The 20,505-nt window shown below is 45.0% G+C and overlaps 1 protein-coding gene across 4 annotated transcripts in view; it reads right to left on the reverse strand.

Annotated features, from left to right (window-relative positions):
- LOC139057435 (uncharacterized) overlaps window positions 1-20,505 on the reverse strand; it is a 69,111-nt gene that overhangs the window by 18,762 nt on the left and 29,844 nt on the right. For 2 of the 4 annotated variants that reach the window (XR_011512793.1, XR_011512792.1), the window contains exons 11-14: window positions 17,972-18,076; window positions 7,155-7,333; window positions 6,489-6,905; window positions 3,992-4,051 (exon numbers count right to left, since the gene is read on the reverse strand). Coding sequence is in view for 2 of the 4 variants with exons in the window: in XM_070535704.1 (XP_070391805.1) it covers window positions 7,155-7,333; window positions 17,972-18,076 (284 nt within the window). In the remaining 2 variants the exon portion in view is untranslated. The remainder of the gene's footprint in view (window positions 1-3,991; window positions 4,052-6,488; window positions 6,906-7,154; window positions 7,334-17,971; window positions 18,077-20,505) is intronic. The other 2 variants (XM_070535704.1, XM_070535705.1) reach the window with 1 other exon arrangement.

Here is a 20,505-nt window from a genome sequence, read left to right on the forward strand (position 1 = left end):
TCCACATGCCTGATTTTTCAAACACACCTGGTAATTTGCACGCGTTCATGGTACCCCCACATCCCTTAGAGCCAATCTATAAGGACATCTCAAATTTCAGACGCTGGAATCCTTCCCCGTCCAATTTTTCTTTTTTTTGCGGTGACTGCAGGTCCAAATGGCATTAATTGAAGCCACCACTGCTGCGATTAGGTTATCTCGGAGGCTTGAACTGGCATTCTTGCACACCGTTTTGCTGGAAGACATAGTAACCATTTCGTGCTGTCATTAGGATTAGCTGAAATTCCGTGTTTTTAAGCGCCAAAACCATGATATTATATGAGGCATGCTGTAGTGAGGGACTGTGGATTAATTATGAACACCTGGGATTCTTTAACATGCACCCAATGCACGGCACACGAGTGTTCTAGCATTTTGCCCTCATCAAACTCCAGCTGCCGCAGCCGGGATTTGATGCCGCCAGTTTGTGTTCAACAGCGCAACGTGGTAAGTGTTAGGCCTAGCTACTTTGACATTTACTGCCAAGCTTTTTGATGTTTGGCACCATGTCTTTAATTGAATTATTCACCACTGTCAGCCATGCCGACGACCCCACGCTCGTGATTCTCGCCAATGGCTTCGAAGTGTGGAAAACACAGCAATTCTCTAAAGCATTGCATAATGGTGTTTCTGAAAAGTCAACTTCGCCGCAATACGGCGGTGTTACGTGCTTAAGCATACCAAGAGTGGAAAGAGGCCGCTGTCACGGGCCATATTATATGTTCCTTAATTACACGCGCGCACACTCACCATATCTTGTCACGGTATGAGCATTGATACGTCTAATAAGTACACTGACAGGCCCCTACAGCTATTTCGGATGTGGCTGTTGCAATTTGAGCCCTTGAGGGCAGTAAAAGGCACGCATTTGTTTTTCTGGACTGCCTGACCTTTCAGATGTATTCGCGGTCCCCATGAAGTCCAAAAAATCAGATGTTGACTGTAAATTGTCTGTGGGGTCAGTGGTGGTCCAATGAAGCTGTCTAAATAATCGGGCATCTCCGAATTATCAGCGTCCAAATAATAAGTCAGTGACTGTATATACCGCAAGCCACAACACTAAAATTCGCTGAACCTGTTGATGCGAAATGTTTAATTATGTTTGTTTACATATGTCTGCTCTTTCTTAGAAAGTTAAGCTTATTGGTACTTAATGAGAAATAATTGCACCATCAGTACAAGAGATGACTGTAAACCCTGTTCCTATTAAAGTCACACATGCTCTTGCCGAAACAGTAATGAAATGTATGGCTGTATAAACAATGCCTAGAATAACAGCACTAACAAGTATACTTAGTCATGTCAATATTTGATACACTAACACTTACAGGGTGTGCACTTTAGCAATACATTCAGGGAAATGTTAGCATTCATTATTGTTCTTGTTTTCTTTAATTCACATGCTAGGTGAAAACTGGGAAGATGTTAACAGCAGCATAAAAGGCACACTAGTATAAAAGTCGGCACAAGTGAAAAAAATAAAACACAAGGCACGTGCAAAATTTCTAGAAACAAAATTTTTTTTTAATTGAAGAAACAATTTAAATATGTCGTGAATGTTTGGATTTCCCATGGTAATGAGACACGAAGCTGCAGATTTTCATAACCAACTTAAGGCTCAAGTATGGACCCACAATTCTCGTAAGCATCTACCAGAACCTAATGGAGGAGAACATGCAATGCATGCACACATCACAAGTTGATTGAGTGATCAATTGATTGATTGATTAAATGTATAGGGATGCTCGGCCCAGTCGTGTCCCCTGAATGCTGTTTCTCACATGGCTCTTGCGTCTCCTAACAACCAGCTTCCTTGGTGGCCCATGTGCAGTGCCCACATAGGTGGTTGCACAATTGTACCAGCTGGTGCGTGATATGCTGCTCACACCACGATTGCACACATGCACGTCCGTTTGTGAGACTTCACCTGCGAATGACTTAGGATGTCCAGCATAATACGAACACATTCGCTCTATATCTTGTTGCGGTGAATTGGACTTCCTCGATTCTGATGGGCCATCGGCATGTTCCAATGGTTGTAATTCAGCTAGCTGGCATTGGCATGAAAAAGGCACAATAAATGCACCTTTGATTGTTTGCGCTACTGTGCTGTTATTTGTCCCAAGAGCATGTTTGAGACCCCACAATTAACTGATTGATTGGTTCGTTGATTGAATGATTGATTGATTGTGTTAAACATCCCAAAGCCACACCTGAAGTATGTTTATGTCATAGCGGAGAGCTTTTAATTAATTCTGACCGTCTGGCGGTTCCTATACGCAACAAAATCGCAGCCCAGAGGTAATGAACCTGCAGCAGCATGTAGAATGCCCTCAACCACTGACTCACTGTGTCAGACAAAAAGAAAAGCCTATCTAGATAAAATGCAACTACTTTCTGTGAAACTGTCACTGGCAGTTAAAATGCTAGAAGCTTACGTGGAAGCAAAAATGGTTTGTAGCATTAAGGGGACAAGATGCTCTTCAAAAAAATTTTTGAAATATTTGTACTAGAAATTTGAAAATTTATCCACTTACAGAGCATTACAAGTAGATTTCAAATAGTTCCTGTGTAGCCACTATAGTTTTGAGTTATGTCCTACACAGTAGCAAAATAGTGTGATTTTGTGGGCACTTTATTGTGTAATAAATTTTTGTAAAAAGCATTCTGCTGTAACTTATTTAGCTCTTTGTACACCACTAAGTACTGATATCTATTGAAACAGTATCTACAATTACTGCAACTATAACAAAAAAAATTCAGACACTTCAACTAATTTTTGCCACTATCACATGAAAACAACCTTGTATATTTATAATTGCCTTATACTAACAAAATTAGGCATACATACTCTTGAAGACATGTACAGTGCTGAAACCAACTTAAAACTGCAATATCTCCCAGAAGTAGTTGCTAAAGTAGAATGTTATATTTCAGAGAATCGAGAAAAGAATTTAGCTGAAATGCTCTAATATTTTTGCATAGTTCCAGTAATTGCACACTCTGTTTGGCTAGATATCGACACTTTGTGATCTACAAAGAGCTAAACAAGCTACAGCACGATGGTTGTGAAAACTTAGTACATAATAAGTGCCCACAAAGATGACTATATTTTGCAATTGTGCACAAGAACTGTAACAGCTACACAAGTACTGACATATTTGAAATCTGCATAGAAAACTCTGTAATTGACTGAATTTTGAAACTTCTAGTACAAATAACAACAATAAAAAAGTTGCTTAGGGGAGCGTTTCTCCTCAAAGCGAATGGTACAGAAAGGCATGTTTCTCTCAGACACTAAAGGGGCTCTGCAACAGCTCCTTTTCACCCTTTAAGGATGTGGGCATTCTTCATCTCTACAGTGTCAGGATGTGCACTTGTCCTGACATTGTGAAAGCTACTAATGGCAGGTTTGTTTGAACAGCTGAGTAGAGCATGCTTGCAATTATGGCAATGATGTTCGGCTAAATCTTTTGAGGCAATGAATGAGCTAAACTGAATATGACTACTTTTAACAATGGCAAAATGTGCTCGAGATGTGGAAAGGAGTAAAGAAACAGCAAGTAAAATCGTCAAGTCTCTTTGAATGCAGCAAAGGTTCGCAGTGACTGCTTCCTTGCGCATTAGTACGTCTTACAAACACCTCATTATCCTCCCTTCAAAGTGCTGATTGACAATGCTACTCACACCATAATACATCCAAGTAGAACATATAGGCACAGACACTGAGAGAAAATATTCGGTTAGTGGCATGCTACTCACAATATGACACAAATAATTGTGAAAAATTAAAAAAATTATGACATGCCATGCACTGCTGAAGCTTATTACAGAAATACATAACAGAAAATACAACTAAGTGAAAAAAATTATCTCGCAGCATAAGCAGGGGAAAAAAAAGGAAATAGACATCCTGTACCGAAAAAGAATTAATAGCATGCCTGCCACTTACTCTCTTGCAGGCTGGACAGAGCACACAACAGCAACGTGGGATCAGCCAAGGCACGTCAACCTGTTCAGAATACGCTGCACAGTTGAGCTCACTTGCAATGTGCCAAGGTCAAATGCAGTGTGCTGTAACCTGACAAAGTGCTGTAGGTATGAATCAGCACTATTTTTCTTTGCTGATTTCCTTACAGCACTGATTGAAAGTGACAACTCTTCACTAAGGCATTAGGTTATTGCCTCCAAAACACAAGCCCTAAGGTGCGTATAGTCAAAAGCTATTTTGTGCAGAAGATATTCACACTGATTGCACAAAATCAACACACTGTATAGGCAACACAACAACTTGGCAGCTATCTAACAAGTAACAGATTAAGAATGCAAGGCTTTTTAGCACTAGAAAGTGTAAGGAATAGCCAAATTTGTACTTTGAGCTTCAAGTTTGCACATGGCTTAATTTAAGAAAACTGAATGGGCACCAAAGAATAGTATTTGGCAGTAGACAGCACCTATTTTGCATTACCAGCATGTGTACCATCTATATAAGCTCTGTCCTGCCTATCCTTCATTATGTGCCAGCCTTGCCTACTGCTCATACAAGAAGACACAGATCAACATTTACAAAAAACTGTTGCCAACTGCAACATTACCCTCTTTCTTTTCCCCCCCATCTATTTGAAAACACCTGCGCTACGTCTGTAGCTAAGGCTTACCCAATTGTAGCAGCCTTTCCTGGTAATTCAAGGCTTTAGGATAAGCAGAGCTAGTGGGAAAAACTTTTGAAATGAGAGTGTAAAAAACACATGGTGCCAATGGCAGTTGACATGGTGGCATGAAAATCTTTTGCCTTGGCCAATATTTTGAAATGATTTAGGAGCTTTTTGTAACTTGCTGGTGCCACAGTGGAGTTTCTATTCCTCAGCATTTTCTGCTCCACAACACCGAGATAAATATAGTGGAACACTTAATTGATACGTTGCCGTTACGAACGTTTTCCCGGTGCCAATGCTTGCAAACGAGAACACGAAAAATGGACCAATAGAGTTATGCACATTTTTACCGGTTCATATGGTCACGGAAAACACGATTTTTTGGAACCAACATTCAGTATGTCACCAAACTGCGATCGTATGATACACATCCCGGTTGCTATACCCGACATAAAAAAGAAAATGCGTGAGACGCGTGCAATCGAGAACAGTATATAGCTGCCCACTGTGGCAGCTTCACCGCAATACTTGCCAGCCCGTCTCATGTGAAAACGCTGGCATGCACTCAATTTCTCATTTCGGTACTAGCAAACATCCTCTGGGGTCGTCGCATGCGGCATTCCCAGCTATCACCGCCAATCCTATTGCAATAAGCATCTTTGCCTCTGTTTCAGAGTGCATGGTGCCATCTGAAGCGTAGTACACGCTTTAATAGGCGATAACCTAAACACGCCGCCGTTCCCTGCTGCAGGCTGCGATTGTATACGTTTTCCGGTCACTAGATCATATGTGAACAAGAAAAGGCGTGAAGCACACGCGATAGAGAACAGTATGTAGCCGCCCGTCTCACATGAAAACGACGGCGCGCACAGTTTCTCATTTGGGTACCAGCAAATCTCTGCCTGGGTCGTCGCACAGAGCATTAACAGCTATCGTTGCCAAATCTATTGCAATAAGCATCTTCACATGTTTTACGGTGCGTGGTGCGTAGCATAAGGTACGCTTTTAGTAGGCGATAATCCAAACACGCCGCCGTTACCTGGTGCAGGCGGCGAGATGTAGGCATCGCGTCTCACTTCGGCGGCATCCGGCATCGCCCACCAGCTCAATTTCGTTTCAGTTTCTCATTGCCCTCTTAAAACACTATGCAATAGGAAAACAACCAAATGCGTCTCGGGCTGCCAGAGCACCACCAGCTCGACATGCATTGGCATCTCATGCCGCAACGATCCGCGCGTGCGCTTCACATTGGGTAAATGTGAACAGCAGCTGAATCTGTCAATCTTTTTAGATACTTCGAATCGTACGTTTTTCTCGTTTTTCTTCCCAAAGCGTATGAACAAGGTTCTACTGTACTGCCCACAACATGTGAATGACATCACAGCAAGGTTTAGCTGTGCAGAGATGCTGCAGAAGGCGCAGATTGTGAGTAAATAACTTGTGAAAACACACATAAAAGCAAATGCACAGTCAGGAACAGAAGCATGTAAACTATGCATGATGCAAAAACATCAGAATTTCGTCAAATTCAGCATGCATAACCAGGGACTGAGCGATGCAGTATGATTTTTGAGTGCACAAATTCAGTATAACTGGCGCTCCTCAGTTCGAAGTTGCATGCATGAATCATGGCGAAATTGAGTGCTTTCTTCTGTGGCTGCAGTTCAAAAATTTTTGTTTCCGACTGTACTTTATTTACACTGCTTTCTTGTGAATCCCTGCGCAGTATGAATTACGATCTTGTTCAAGAAGCAGCACTCTCAAAGAAGGTTAAAATGTGAAGTGTGTCCTTACCTATGTCGTCCAAGTTTGGCCATGACGAGTCCAGCAGGAACTCCAGAAAGCCCAGCAACTTGTCGCTCACTGGTTGCAATTTACCACAATGACAGCGGGTGACGAGTGAAATGTCAGATCAAAAGATGCAGGAGACGGTGAGGGAAAAGAGCAAGGGTGGCATGTGACCGAGGTGGTGTAGGAAACAGGGCAAGAGGATGTGGGTCATTCGTAAGTGTACTGCAGGGAGAGGAGTTTGTGGGAGCATGGAAGGAGCCTTCTCCCAGAAAAAAATCGAGGAGGAGGGCTTCTTGAGCTCGTGAGGAAAAAAAGAAACGAAACACAGCAGCAGCAGTGGCAGCAGTGAGGCACCACCTCCCAAGCCAGCCTTCCCGCCCAAGCCAAGAAGACCAGGCTTCATGAAGGCTCCTGCTCAGGCTGCAAAGCGCAGCACCACAAAAAAGGAAGGAGAAAAAAACAAACAAGTGTAATACAGTCGTGACAGCACATTTCTCTCCCTCTATGTGACAAGTAAGACATAACTACCCTCTTCACCAACCCATTCCTTGTCCCATTCTTTTATCGACCCTTTATACACCAGCTCTCATTTGTAACAGCATAAATGACACCATAACCTCTGCTGCTGACAGCAGTAAGCAAGGTCAAGAGAGGCAAGAGACACCGTACCTGTCCCAGTGCCTCTGCCAGCCATGCGGTAACGGTTCTTGGCAAGGTTCATCGCTCTGTGTTTTCTCGGCAGCCTGGACCAGTTGGTGAAGTTCAGCAGCAGCAGCACGAGCATCATGCAACTTCTGTAGGAAGTAGTCAGAGCCCAATGCACCAGCACGCCAGTCCTCCATACGAGTCTGTGCAGAACAAACAGAAGAGAAGGACACTTACACTCATAAAAAGCATGAAACAGCTGGTCACTGTACAGCCATGTTTAGGTACAAGGTATTTCACACTAACAAGGTGACTAAAGGACACACGAGAATGAAGCGTGAACTGCCAAATGTTCACTTTTTGAAATAAAGAGCACAAATAAAGTAAGGTTTCAACACAGAATAACAAAAGTCACAGTTACCTCAAAGAAACAAGCAAACAAAACATTATAGTCAAAAGTCACTACACTTTTTGTCAGAGCCTTGAGAGTCTCTGCTAGAGTGTACCAGATGTCACTATATATATGGTGTTGCAAACAAAGAAAAAGAACCTAGCACTGACTGCTACTGATGTGCTTGGTGTGATCTGATAATGGGTTAAAGCACTAGGCACAGCTTTGCTCTCTTCTCAGAAAGCACCTCTGCACTATCACACATTGAATGACATCTGGAGCACTTCGACTGCAAAATTATAGATTAATTTACGCATGTTTACAATGTTTTTTTTTTTAAGTGAAGCTTTTTGTTGTGGACCTCGCCATGTTTCATGATCATGGGCGCTGCGGCCTGGATGTTCTCTTGCCGAATAGGCCAACCAATCACAGCAGAGTATGCATGCCGCTGGGTTCCTTGCACCAACACCAGATGGCACTCGCCTCTGCTCATCCGAAGTGCTGGCTGTGCAGGAAACAAAAAGCTTGCCTTGGCGTATCTGTGGCCGCAATGCATTAGCCTGCCTACAATGCCTGAATAATAAAAGCCTTCCATGTCACTTGGTGCGGACATTCAATAAACACAAACTTGTGTTTCGACTTTTTAGCACTCACACAAAGAAAGCTTCACTGTATGTAGATTCAGGGTGTCTACCTAGTTGACATTTCCGAATTCCCTGATCTTCCCAGATTTTCCCTGAGTGCCTTTGCGAAATTCCCTGAGTGACGCAGAACTTTGTTTTATGTCAAGACGGGCTGAGACCATGTCGTCCGATGCTGTCACTCTAGAGTAAGCACGTTAAAAAATAAAAAATGACATAATCTAGTTTGAATAGCAAGCAGTAGCGTTTATTCAAAAAGAATATAGAAGAGAGAGGTTAGTAAAATGTACACCAAATAAAATATCTGTGAAAAAAATGGTAAAGCCCATCACAAATTGAGTCAAACATTTTCAAATACGAACACGAATAAAAAGAGATGCATACCGAATCAAATATTTTCGAATATGAGCTATTTCTATCAACTGATAGCAAGCCCATTGGCATGAGGCCTGAACAAGTGAGATTCTCTCTCAGCAGCTGGAAGGTCAACCCAACTGTCCTGACATACTTTCAGCCCATGCACAACCCCTCAGTGTTGTATTTCACTGCTTTAAAGAGTTTATTTTGGTTTGAATGAGGGACACCAGCCCCTTGACGTCAGCTAACACTTACCACATTTACTTGAACCTAATGCGGACTTTTTTTTCTGATAAAACGGGTCCAAAAATAGCCTGCGCGTTAGAATCGAGTACGACCCTAAATATGCGTTATCATACTGCCATCGGTATTTCAAAATGGCTGCCTCGCACACGCTTCGAGCTTAGCTGGCGTAACTTTCTCCATGTGCTGTAGTACACGCACTTAAGTTAGTGCACTGTCCGTCTTGCCGGTCTTCCTGTTTTCCGCATTTGCTCTAAGCATGGAAGTGCCGACTGGAAAGACATGCCAAGTTCATAACGATGCTGCAATCCAAAGGAAAGTGATAATGTGTGCAGAGATGGATGGAAAATGGACCCCATCATGGGCGTTCGGAGATCCCGAAACTTGCTTGAGAGACTGGCGCAAACAGGAGAAGCTTTCTACTCCGGTGGCTGCTTTGTACAGTGTGGCCCTATACTGGAAGCGATTTGCGATGAAGACAAGAATCTACGCATCGAGGCGCATCATACTGTGTTCTCATCGCTTAGTCCGCATTGAAGCAAGAGTCTGCACATAGGTCAATTTGCTCGCTCCTGCCGCTGCACTTCCCCACTCCAGTGTTTTGATAAAGTGTTTCCGTGGTCATCACGCGAGATGTGTTCATGCTTGCTTGTGCGTGTGTGACACTATGCTTGTTAATTTAGTTAGTAAGCGAATGTTTAAAAGTTTATATGGCTGATAAAACTGCTATCCTTACTTTTCGTATAGCTGTCTACTAATTTGCTATCGTAATAGATCAGGGTGTCTACCAAGTTGACATTTACAAATTCCCTGGGTTTTCCAGGTTTTCCCTGAGTGCTTTTGCGAAATTCCCGGAATGATGCAGAACTATGTTTTATGTCAAGACGGGCTGCAACCATATCGCCTGATGCTGTCACTCTTTAGTAAGCATATGAAATTTTTTTTAAAAGAACCAACTTAATCCAATTTGAATACTAAGGAGTAGTGTTTATGTTATTCAAAAAAAAGAATAGAAGGGAGAGGTTAGTAAAATGCACAGCCAATAAAATGTCTTCGAAAGAAATTGCAAATCAAGTCAGCCATTCTCAAATACAAATAAAAAAGAGATGCATACAGAAGCAAATATTTTCGAGTCTGAGCTATTTATACTAATTTATTGCAAGCTCATTGGTATGAGGCCCGAATTTTGTCACAATTGAGAGTTTCTCTCAACAGCTCGTAAGTCAACCTTAACTGTCCTGACATATACTCTCAGCCAGCGCACGAAGCCTCAGTGTTGTGTTTCACTGCTTTAAAGAGTTTATTTTTGTCTGTATGAGGGACACCTGCACCTCGGCATCAGCCAAGAGTTTTTTAGCTCAGGCTCCTTCAAAGAAGCGCTCGCATACTTCATTCCTCAATGCATCGGTCCTTCCTGTTCTCGTGCTCCTTTTATCGCGCGTTCGCCTTACAGACCATTTGAAGCATACTCGGGGTCAGTTTACAGTAAAACATCCAATTTTTCGGACCCCCTAGGGGCCGCAAAATCTTCCGAAAAATCAGGCAGTCCGAAAAAAATGCGTCTTTTACTGCTCTTAAGGGCTCAAATCGACACAGGCACGTCTGGAAAAGCTTTGAATCCTTGTCAGTACACTTATTAGGCATAGGGGTGCTCCTAATGTGACAGTAGAGGGCGGGTGCACGCGTGTAAAATTAAGGAATACCTACTGTGTCCCGTGACAACTGCCCCTTCCTACGCTTGTTAAGCTTCACCGCAATACTTTTGCTAATGCTTCACCGCGTCATACGATTGTACTGAGGCAAAACTAACTTTCAGAAACCAGCATTATGGAATGCGTCGTGCTTTCCGAGCTTCGAAGCCAAAATTATTGCTGACAGCGGAGAAATGAACACGGTACCGAACGGAAAGAAGCTTAATAGCGAACGTCGAAGCAGCTAGGCGTAGCGTTGCCGCAGTGGTGGCTACGGCTGCTAGCGGATCTGCGTGCGATAGCGCCGATTCGAGGCGGCGAGGTAATCAAAATGGCAGCGGTGGTAGCTTCGATTAATGCCGTTTCGGACCTGCGGTCACGGCAAAACGTCCGGAAAATCGGACGGCGAAGAGTTCTGGCATCAGAAATTTCCGACGTTTTGATACATTGACTCTATGGGGTACGTGGTGGTGCCGCGAAGCCGTCCAAATTATCAGGAATCCGGAAAGTTGGTCATTGACTGTACACTGACAACTCCTCCAGCCGACGGCAAGACGTCAAAGATGATTCGTTACGATTCCTCTCTGTTACGCGAGCCAGCATTACCGCGACTTTCAACCCTTTCAATAAAATTACAGCTAATTTTCCCTGATAGAGGCACAAATTCCCTGAGTTTTCCCTGAGTTTTTCCAGACTACTAAAAATCCCTGAGAATTCCCGGTTTTCCCGGTTTCCCCGGTTGGTAGACACCCTGTAGATGCTTCGCCTTACGGTCGAAACTGCAACTTTTTTTAATTATCACAACTTTAGTGTACTGGGAGTAAATCTTCATTTTTTCAAATGAGAGAAGGCTGTATTCCTGTATGAAAGAATGAGGTGCGCAGTACTGTAAATTAGTTTTCTTTTTTTAGGTCGCGGCAAACAGGTGCGTTATAAAATCAAGGGCAGGTGCGTTTTTCTTTCCTCTTTTTTTTTCTGTCATGGAAAACGGGTGTGCATTACAATCGAGGGCGCTTTAGAATCGAGTAAATATGGTAGTTTTTTGAGCTCAAGCTCTTTCAAAGATGCCTCAGCACGCTTCCTTTCCCGTCCATTCCTCAATGCGTCGGTCCTTTCTGTTCTCACCTTCCTTTTGCTGTGCGTTCGCCCCTCGGACCATTTGAAGCATCCTCTAGGTCAGTTGTACAGTCAACATCAGATTTTTTTTACTTCCTAGAGGCCGTGAAAACGTCCGAAAAAATGAATGCACATCTTTTACTGCCCTTATGGGCTCAAATCGCCACAGGCACGTCTGAAAAAGCTCTGAAGGCCGGCCAGTACACTTTTAGACATATCGGTGCTCGTACTGTGACAGGAAATGGCGGTTGCATGTGTGTATAATTAAGCAATACACACTGGGTGCCTTGAAAACTGCCCCCTACATTTGTTAAGCTTCACCGCAATACTTTGTACTTGCTTCACTGCTTAACATTACTGTATTGAGACTAAGCTTACTTTCAAGAACTGGCATACTACAATACATTGTGCTTTCCGAGCTTCAAACCCATTGGCGAGGATTACAAAGGCCAAGTCGGCGCCATTTCTAACAGCGGTGAATTGCTAATGGTAGCGAACATCAAAGTAACTAGGCCTAGTGTTGTTGCGGTGGTGGTTACGGCTGCCAGCAGATCTGCGTGCAAGAGCGCCGGTTCGAGGCGGCCAGATAAGAAAAATGGCGGGGGTTGTGGCTTTCATAAATGCCGTTTTAGAATGGCAGTCACGGCAAAAAGTCCAGAAAATCGGATGGCAAAGGGTTCTTGCGTCCAAAATTTCATGCGTTTTTATACACTGACTCTATAGGGTACGTGGTGGTGCCGCGGAGCCGACCAAATTATCGGGCATGTCCTAAAAATCGGGCGTCCAGAAAATTGGTCATTCACTGTACACTGGCAACTCTTCCAGCCGACAACAGGGCATCAAAGACAATTTGTTACGATTCCTCTCTGTTACTTGAGCCAGCATTAGCGCGACTTTCATTCCCTTTCAATAAAATTGCAGCTCATTTTCCGATAGAAGCACAAATTCCCAGAGTTTTCCCTGAGTATTTCCAGACTATTCAAAATTCCTGAGCCTTCCCAGTTTTCTCGATTGGTAGACACCCTGAGATTCTAACTCGGTAGATCTGCTGCATTTTCTTTAGTTGCTAGAAATTTTTCATGGATCTTTGCAGCTTATAGGACTACTGAAACACTGTAGCGATTGTGGGGTGTTAGGATCGGCCCGCTGCATGTGTTCCAATACAACCGGACGGGGCACACTTCAGAGAACTGCGGATAACCGGCAGCCACGTGGCACGGGGTCAGCTCAGGGGAGTTCTCAAGGGGAGGTAATTGGCGGAACCTCCTCATGAGCTTTTCGAGACGCAAGACAATTGTAGCGTTCCTACTTAAAGGACACAGTAAACGTAAAGCATTGCTGTGGAACTGGCGTCCATCTTGTCTACATTTTTATTCTCACTTCCTTCTTCTCTTCTCCTGAACCCAGACTCCTGCGCTTCTTCATCTTCTATTCCAAGGCTCATACCGCTTCACCCTTCCAGGTTTCTTTTGCTAACCCCTCCTGGGGTAATACTTGAAAACGTTTCCAATCGAAGCACATTCAACTGAGCCACGTTCGCCAATGTACCACACAGTCTTCAATATTCCTTTCTGAGTGGCCGTCTTTGTCACAGAGTAAGGACCATAAAATTTGGCATTGGATTCTCTTACTCCTTTCCTAACTAGAATGAGGTCGGTGACTTGAATGTCTGGAATATCTGAGCAATGTCTCTTGTCAAAATTTTTTTTCATTCGTTTACGGTACCTCTCCTTCTGCGATTTCTGTTTCCTTTCCTCGACGATCTGGAGATTTTCTAACAGCCCAAGTTCACGGTCCGCCTGAAGAATAGGGGTTTCTCCTGAAGAAGCGAATTGCGGGCTGCATCCCAAGCCACTGGTGTAGGAGCGATTGTGATGTCTTACAGCTGCTTCTAAAGAGCATTTCCAACCACCAGGGAAACTATCATACATCCTGATGTATTGTTTAACATCTCGTATAGCACGCTCTGCAAGCCCATTCGCTGCGGGATGGTATGGCGCACAGAACTGGATTGATATATTATGGTCTCGAGCCCATCTTGCTAGCTTTTCGCTCTTGAACGCTGGACCGTTGTCACATACAATTGTCTTGGTTGTCCTAAACATATCCCGTTCGAGAAGGGCGATGACACTATTCGCATCTTCTTTTCCTGCCCGTGCCGCGACCATCCTGGTGCATTCATCTATGGCCAGAAGAAAAGCTTGCGTTTTTCGGACTCCTTCTCGTTTCTTATTTAGCTCGGCGAAATCCAGGTGTATAACTTCAAAAGGCACGTTTGAGTGGCAAGGTATTATCATGGCGTCCGTAGGCTGCTTATATTTCACTTTGTTAATTTGACAAATGTGGCATGAACGAACGTATCGATTGACGTCGTCTTTCATGTGAGGCCACGTAAATCTCTTGACTAGCTTGTTGTAGGTGCGCCAAAATCCGTCGTGTCCTCCAGATTCTGGGCTATCGTGGTACAAATAAAGCACCCTGGAAACCAGCGTTGGCGGGACTTGATAGCGACCTTCCCTAAAAATCAATTGTTCAGTGCCTTCCCACAATTTAATTTCACTGATTTCTGCCGATTGTTCGTTGTTGGCCTGTATCATCAGTCTAGACAATGCATCTGCATCAGTCAAAAGGGGTCCAGGTCTGTGGGAGATGGTGAAATCGAACTGCTGCAAATAGTTCACCCATCTGGCGATACGTCCCTTAGGTTGGGTCATATTCAAGAGATGAGTGAGGGCTTGGTGATCGGTGAACAAAGTAAACTTCGCACCTTCTAGGTACGTACGGAAGTACTGAATTGCTTTGAGGACTGCAAGAGCTTCCTTTTCAGTAGTGGTGTAGTTGACTTCCGGTGGCTTGAGGGTGTAGCTGTAGTAACCTACTACGTGTCGCTTTTCTCGGCCGGATGCTTCTGGACATTTCTGGTACAAGACTGCACCTGTCCCATAGTGTGAGGCGTCGGTATTCAGTTCAAAGGGTAAAGTGAAATCTGGTATGCGTAGAATAGGGTCAGCAGATATTCTGTGCACTAGATCACGGTAGACTCTCTCACATTCCTCATTCCACTCAAATGGAACTTCTTTCTGTGTTAGGCGCGTGAGGCATCTTGTTTTGATGGCAAAGTCTTTTATGAAGGGCCTGAAATGTCCTGCTAATCCCAAAAATACACGCAATGAGTGTACGTCATATGGTTTTACCAGTTGGGATATCCTCTCGACGGACTCTTGTTTCGTGCTTTTGGTAGTCCCATCAAAGACTCTTCCAAGAAACACCACTTTTCTTTGAAAGAACGCACTTTTCTTAAAATTAACCTTGAGGTGTGCCAAGCTCAAGGCATTTAATACCTGGGACAGGTGTGCCTGATGCTCCGTCTCTGTTTTGGAGAAGACGATAATATCGTCTATGTACACGTTACAAAAGACACCTAGGAAAGGCTTCAGGACTTCGTTCATAATCTTCTGGAACCATGCTGGTGAGTTTTTCCAGCCGAAAGGAAGCCGGTTATACTCGTACAGGTCGAAGGGCGTGATAAAAGCAGTGTACATTTTTGTTTCTTCGGTTAGCGGGATCTGCCAGAAACCTTTGCACAAGTCAATACGTGAAAAACATCGGCAACCACCTGTCTCATCTATAATCGTGTCTATCTTCGGCATGGGAAATGGTATAAGTTCTGTCTGTCGGTTGAGAACCCTGTAATCTGTGCACAGTCTGAAAGTTCCATCTTCTTTCGGCGCAATAGTTATGGGAGAGGCGAAGGGTGACACCGAAGGCCGGATTATATTGGCGTCTAGCATCTCCTGCAATTCCTTCTTCAACCATATCTTGCGCTCTCTTGACATGTTGTAAGGTGATTTTCGGATGACGGTCTTGTCGGTGAGTTCGAAAGGCACCTTGTGTGACGTCATCGCCGGTGGATAGCTTCCTATGCATACTAGTTCAGGATAGGTCGTTGCAATATCCTCCGCGCAATTGACAACTCGCAGGTTATCCTTTCTATCCGGCTGTGTCTCTTGCCTTGATAGTCCTTCCACTAAAACCGCATCGTCCCAGTATACGTTGATTTTTAGTTTCTTTATATCTGGTCTGGATAGCAGAAAGTCATACGTCACCCCCTCAATCACCAGTACTTCACTCGCTATTTCATGACCTTGGAACTCGATGTTTACTGAGGCCCACTGATTATGCATTGTCACTTTTCCATCGTAGCCTTGCACCCGTAGTACTCTTCCACTATGCAGGTGACTTGCATCTACCAGCTTGGCATTTATTATAGACACAGAAGCACCGCTGTCAACCAAAGCCATCATGTGTCTGTTTCCCACTTTCACAGGGATGTGAAGTAGGCTAGAGCAAGTTAAATAAACAGTCTCAGTTGTGGTCATCGGGTCGGACTGATCACCCTTGTTTATCAGTTTTTTGTCGTCGGAGCCTCTTCAGCGTCCGAAAGTAGGGGAACAGGGTCGCTGTCGATGTTATGCACCCGACCTCTGGGAGCGCGCCAACCCAAGCTCTCTGTGCCGCCTGCAAGGCGGCGCAGTTCTCGCTGATTACGGCTTGACCAATCCGTGCCGGACCGTGTGAAGTGACCGCTTGAGCTAGCGTTTATATTTTCTTCTGAAGTAAATGATATGTCGTGAAGGCACTCCAGGAGCCCGTCCATAGTTTTAGGTGACCGTAGTTGCACTTGCTTCAGGACTTGCGCGTGCAGTCCGTGCATTATTAGTGCTACTACGGCAGACGGAGGAAGCATAGGCTCGGCCAGCTTTAAAAGGCGGCATTTGTCAAAGAAATACTCTACGAGGGAGCCTTGCTTGAATTTGAAATTAAGCGCGGCGTCCCACCTTTGCACTGGGTTGCTTCGGAATGTCGTCAAGAATTTTTCTTTCCACTGATTCCAAGAGTTGCCAGCCTCTTCAATAATGTGCAAATCATACCACTTCCGTGCAACACCGCTTAAGTAACTACGCATGTTAGTAATCTTGTCCTCAATAGAGTGCCAGTTGTTCTTTCCAGCGGCATATTCATAGAATTCAAGCCAACCTTCTGGACTTGATGACATGCCGTCGAATGCATCAGGTTCTACAAATTTAGTCACTGGCTTCTCAGCGTTTAAAGAGCTTATAAGCGATGTCACCAGCTGGTTTTGTTGCGAAATCTGTTCTTGTTGTAGCCGAAGTGCTTTCAAAACGAGGCTCACCTCTTCCGTCGACGACTGTGATCCAGAGTCCTTCCGACGCATCGGTTGAAGAACTAATTCGTCGAAGATCACCAGAGGCAAGTTCACGTTCACAGCACCCTTCCGACGTAGTTCATCAGGGTCCATGGAAGCCTTCTCTAAAACCAGGTTCATGAGTTCTGCCGAGTTGAGTTCGCGAGGTAGTTCCACCGCTGGTTCATCTTCAGCTTGGTATCTCGAAAAGATGATCTTGTCCGCGGAGGTCTCCTCAAGGAAAAATCTCACCCACATGTTGGAGTTCGCTGTCGGCTGCGCCAAAATAATGTAGCGTTCCTACTTAAAGGACACAGTAAACGTAAAGCATTGCTGTGGAACTGGCGTCCATCTTGTCTACATTTTTATTCTCACTTCCTTCTTCTCTTCTCCTGAACCCAGACTCCTGCGCTTCTTCATCTTCTATTCCAAGGCTCATACCGCTTCAACAATGTGCTACCCGGAACGGCTCAGAGTTCTACGAAGCCCCTCTGACGTCGGCTCCGGACCATTACACCTGCGTGTGTGTGCGGCACGTGTATGTGAGTCCTCATCCTCCTCCAAATCGACAGCCCTCATCCTCCTCCAAAAGGGCGGGTCTTCTTGAATGACGTCAAACTATGACGTCGAGCAGAGAGCTTATAAGCAGCGATTGTCGGCTGCTAGAGGGTGCTCGTTGTCGTGCTCGAGATGTACTAGTGAACTGAGTGCTCGTTGTCGTGCTAGAAATGTACTAGTGAGCTGCGTGCTCGTTGTCATGCTAGAAATGCACTCGTGAGCTGTGCGCTCGTAAGCTGTTTGCTGTATGTTAGTCTTGCGGGCTTTATATGGGAGTCACGCTAGACTGTCGATGTATGTCTTGTCTAAGATGTAAATAATGTACATAAATGCTGTTCACCGAGTTCCTCTCTACGACCTTCAACTCCTTCAAATGGTGGCAGAGGCGAGATTGTCCGATGACTCCTACATCTGATTGACAGCGGTGGGATCGTCCGACAACTCTGACAGGGGATAGAACTTGCACATACTGCTGCAAACCAGTATTTGTGCCAGCACAACATACTACTTGCATTACTGACAACGACATATCAGTTTCGCAGTAACCTAACAATAACAAAATTCTCCATTTAGCACAGCTTTATGCTACAGAACGTAACTGTATGAAAAGAAGAATGGGCACAAAATATATATCTTACCATAGTCTTCACGACGAGTTCAAAGTAGCTGTTCCTGCAGGCTATGACATCTCGCAGAGGATTCAACTGGTCCGTCAGCTGCTTGTAAGCCTCTTCAATATCCAGCTGTTGCGGAGAAAGCACTAAGTTGGTGAAATATGTTCAATAAATCATTCCAAAAATGAGCACCAACTGCTCATTCCCAAGTTTCAATAGTCAGGCACAATAAAGAACCACAACACGAGTTATTTTTCTCATTGTAATTATGTTTAATTAAAGGTGAGGAGCAGCAGATAAACAGCAGCCTGCAGCAGCGAACAGCCCGAGCTCTCTTGCTAATCACAGCACGGGTCGGCGGCGGCATCTCTGAGCTGCTATTGGAAACACAAGGCGCCTCTGCTTCATTACATTGGCCCCAGGTGTGAAACGGAGCCATCCTGGCGACTCAGGGAGCAGAGAAGATGAGGGGGTCGAAATAAGGCTTCAGCCAGCTAACATGCACTGTCTCCCGACCTCGACAACGAAGGTCCGGCGATGGTCTCAATGATATAGTTCACAGGGGAGGAGGCGTCCATGATCTGGTACAGACTGTGGTACCGGGCAAGTAGTTTAGAAGAAAGACCAGGCATATGAGGTGGTATCCATAGCCACACAAGGGAACCAGCAGGGAAGGTGGGCGTGGCCTGATGACTTTTGCGTCTTGTCTTCTGACGCCCCTGATCCTTGCTGGTAAACGAATGAGCCAGCTGGCGGCAATCTTCAGCGTATCGGGCGACTTCGGAAATAGTTGTGCACTCGGAAGCGTAAGGTCGGTAGGGCAGGATAGCATCCAGAGGACACGAAGGCTCACGCCCATACAAGAGAAAAAAAGGTGAAAACCCCGGTGGTCGCTTGTGTCGCGGTGTTATAAGCAAAAGTAATGAACGGGAGTACGGTGTCCCAATTGGTATGGTCGGACGAGACGTACATCCTCAGCATGCCACCCAGTGTTCGGTTGAACCGCTCCATGAGACCGTCACTCCGTGAGAATGCGGTCGACTTCCAGTGAATGATCTGACACTTGCGAAGGAGGGAGTGTATCGCTTCTGACAAGAAGACATGACTCCTATCGCTGAGTAGTTCTCGAGGAGCACCGTGGCAAAGGACAAAGTTGCGAAGAATGAACATCTAAATGTCGCATTCGGTCGGGGTGGGAAGAGCTGCAGGAGCACCGCGCAGGAGTAGAAGGATTGACGGGGGGTGGCAAACTGGCTGACCATTGTCGCCACTGTCGTAATTGCACACCTAGGTTCCACGACACTAAAGTCTTGAAGATGTTTGCATCACAACTGAGCCGAGAAATCTACGAAGCTTACTGTATAAAAATGCAATCTGGCAGCTGCGTAAGCAGCTCTTCAGTGTCATTGAACGATAAAAAGTTCAAATACTTACATGCAAATTTGTGGCACTCAGGCGTGCATGCCAACGTTGAGTGATGGTTGCCTGATGATTAGCAAGTGTGATTATGATACATGTATAAATGTGGGATTTCCCGGATCTTAGTTGAAGTTCCGCACCTGTCTTGTGTGTTCCTTCTCTGTCCCTTGTTTTTGTGCTGTTACACAACGCATTCCGTGATAACTCTGTGCTCTTCTGCGGAAACGCGATAGGCTCGCTGTCACAAGGGGGCATGGGAACCAGTGTCGATAGTATGAGAGACACTTGTTATGCAACCCAAGGATGGTTCATTGCAGTCGAACGAAGAAATTAACTTGTTCAGTAGAGTAAGAAGTTGAGTGCGATGAGACGGCGAAAGGTCTGCGGCCGTGGCGTTGTCAAAAACTGCTTAAGGCGTTGGTGTTGAGACGGAAGTTATGGCATCCAGATGTAAATGGGTGGCGCCATCGTGAACGTCAAGGTCTTCAATACACGTGACAGCTTGCACAAATCCTAAGGCCTCACCACGCAGTATGGTCACTGGATACCGGTGCGGATTACAGATGGGTATCAAAATGGATTGAGACCTAACAGTGAGGGCGGCGAACGGGAGAAATAAGTCCTTGCAGTAAGCAAGCATGTCAGATAACATAAACGCCACAGTTGAGTCTGGCACGACAAGGTCACAAGCACCGACGTCTCCGGCATTAGATCAGTATCATCATCAAAGACTTTGTGAACAATGAGGTCGGCGTCGACAGAGGGCGAGTCACATAGCGGCAAAGGGCCACTTGCACGCGAGAGCAATCAATGATGGCACTATGACGTGTCAGGAAGTCCCACCCGAGGATGCGATCATAAGAACAGGAGGGCAACACAAAAAAGTTGATGATGCACAAAATGTCTTGGTAGACTACATGGGCAGTGCATACAGCTGTAGTATGAATGCTTTGCGCGCTAGCAGTGCAGAGTGCCATGCCAGATGGAGAGGTCGTGAATTTTTTCAGCTTGCAACAAAGGTTTTCATGGACGACAGAAACTGCGGCCCCAGTATCAATAAGCGCTTGAGCGGATGCTCGCTCGATATGGACGTCAATGACATTCTGTGGTGAAAAGTGAGGCCTTAGAAAGTTCGATGA

The sequence above is a fragment of the Dermacentor albipictus genome, chromosome 3 (genome assembly GCF_038994185.2).
Source record: "Dermacentor albipictus isolate Rhodes 1998 colony chromosome 3, USDA_Dalb.pri_finalv2, whole genome shotgun sequence".
In the NCBI taxonomy this organism is placed as follows: Eukaryota; Metazoa; Arthropoda; class Arachnida; order Ixodida; family Ixodidae; genus Dermacentor; species Dermacentor albipictus.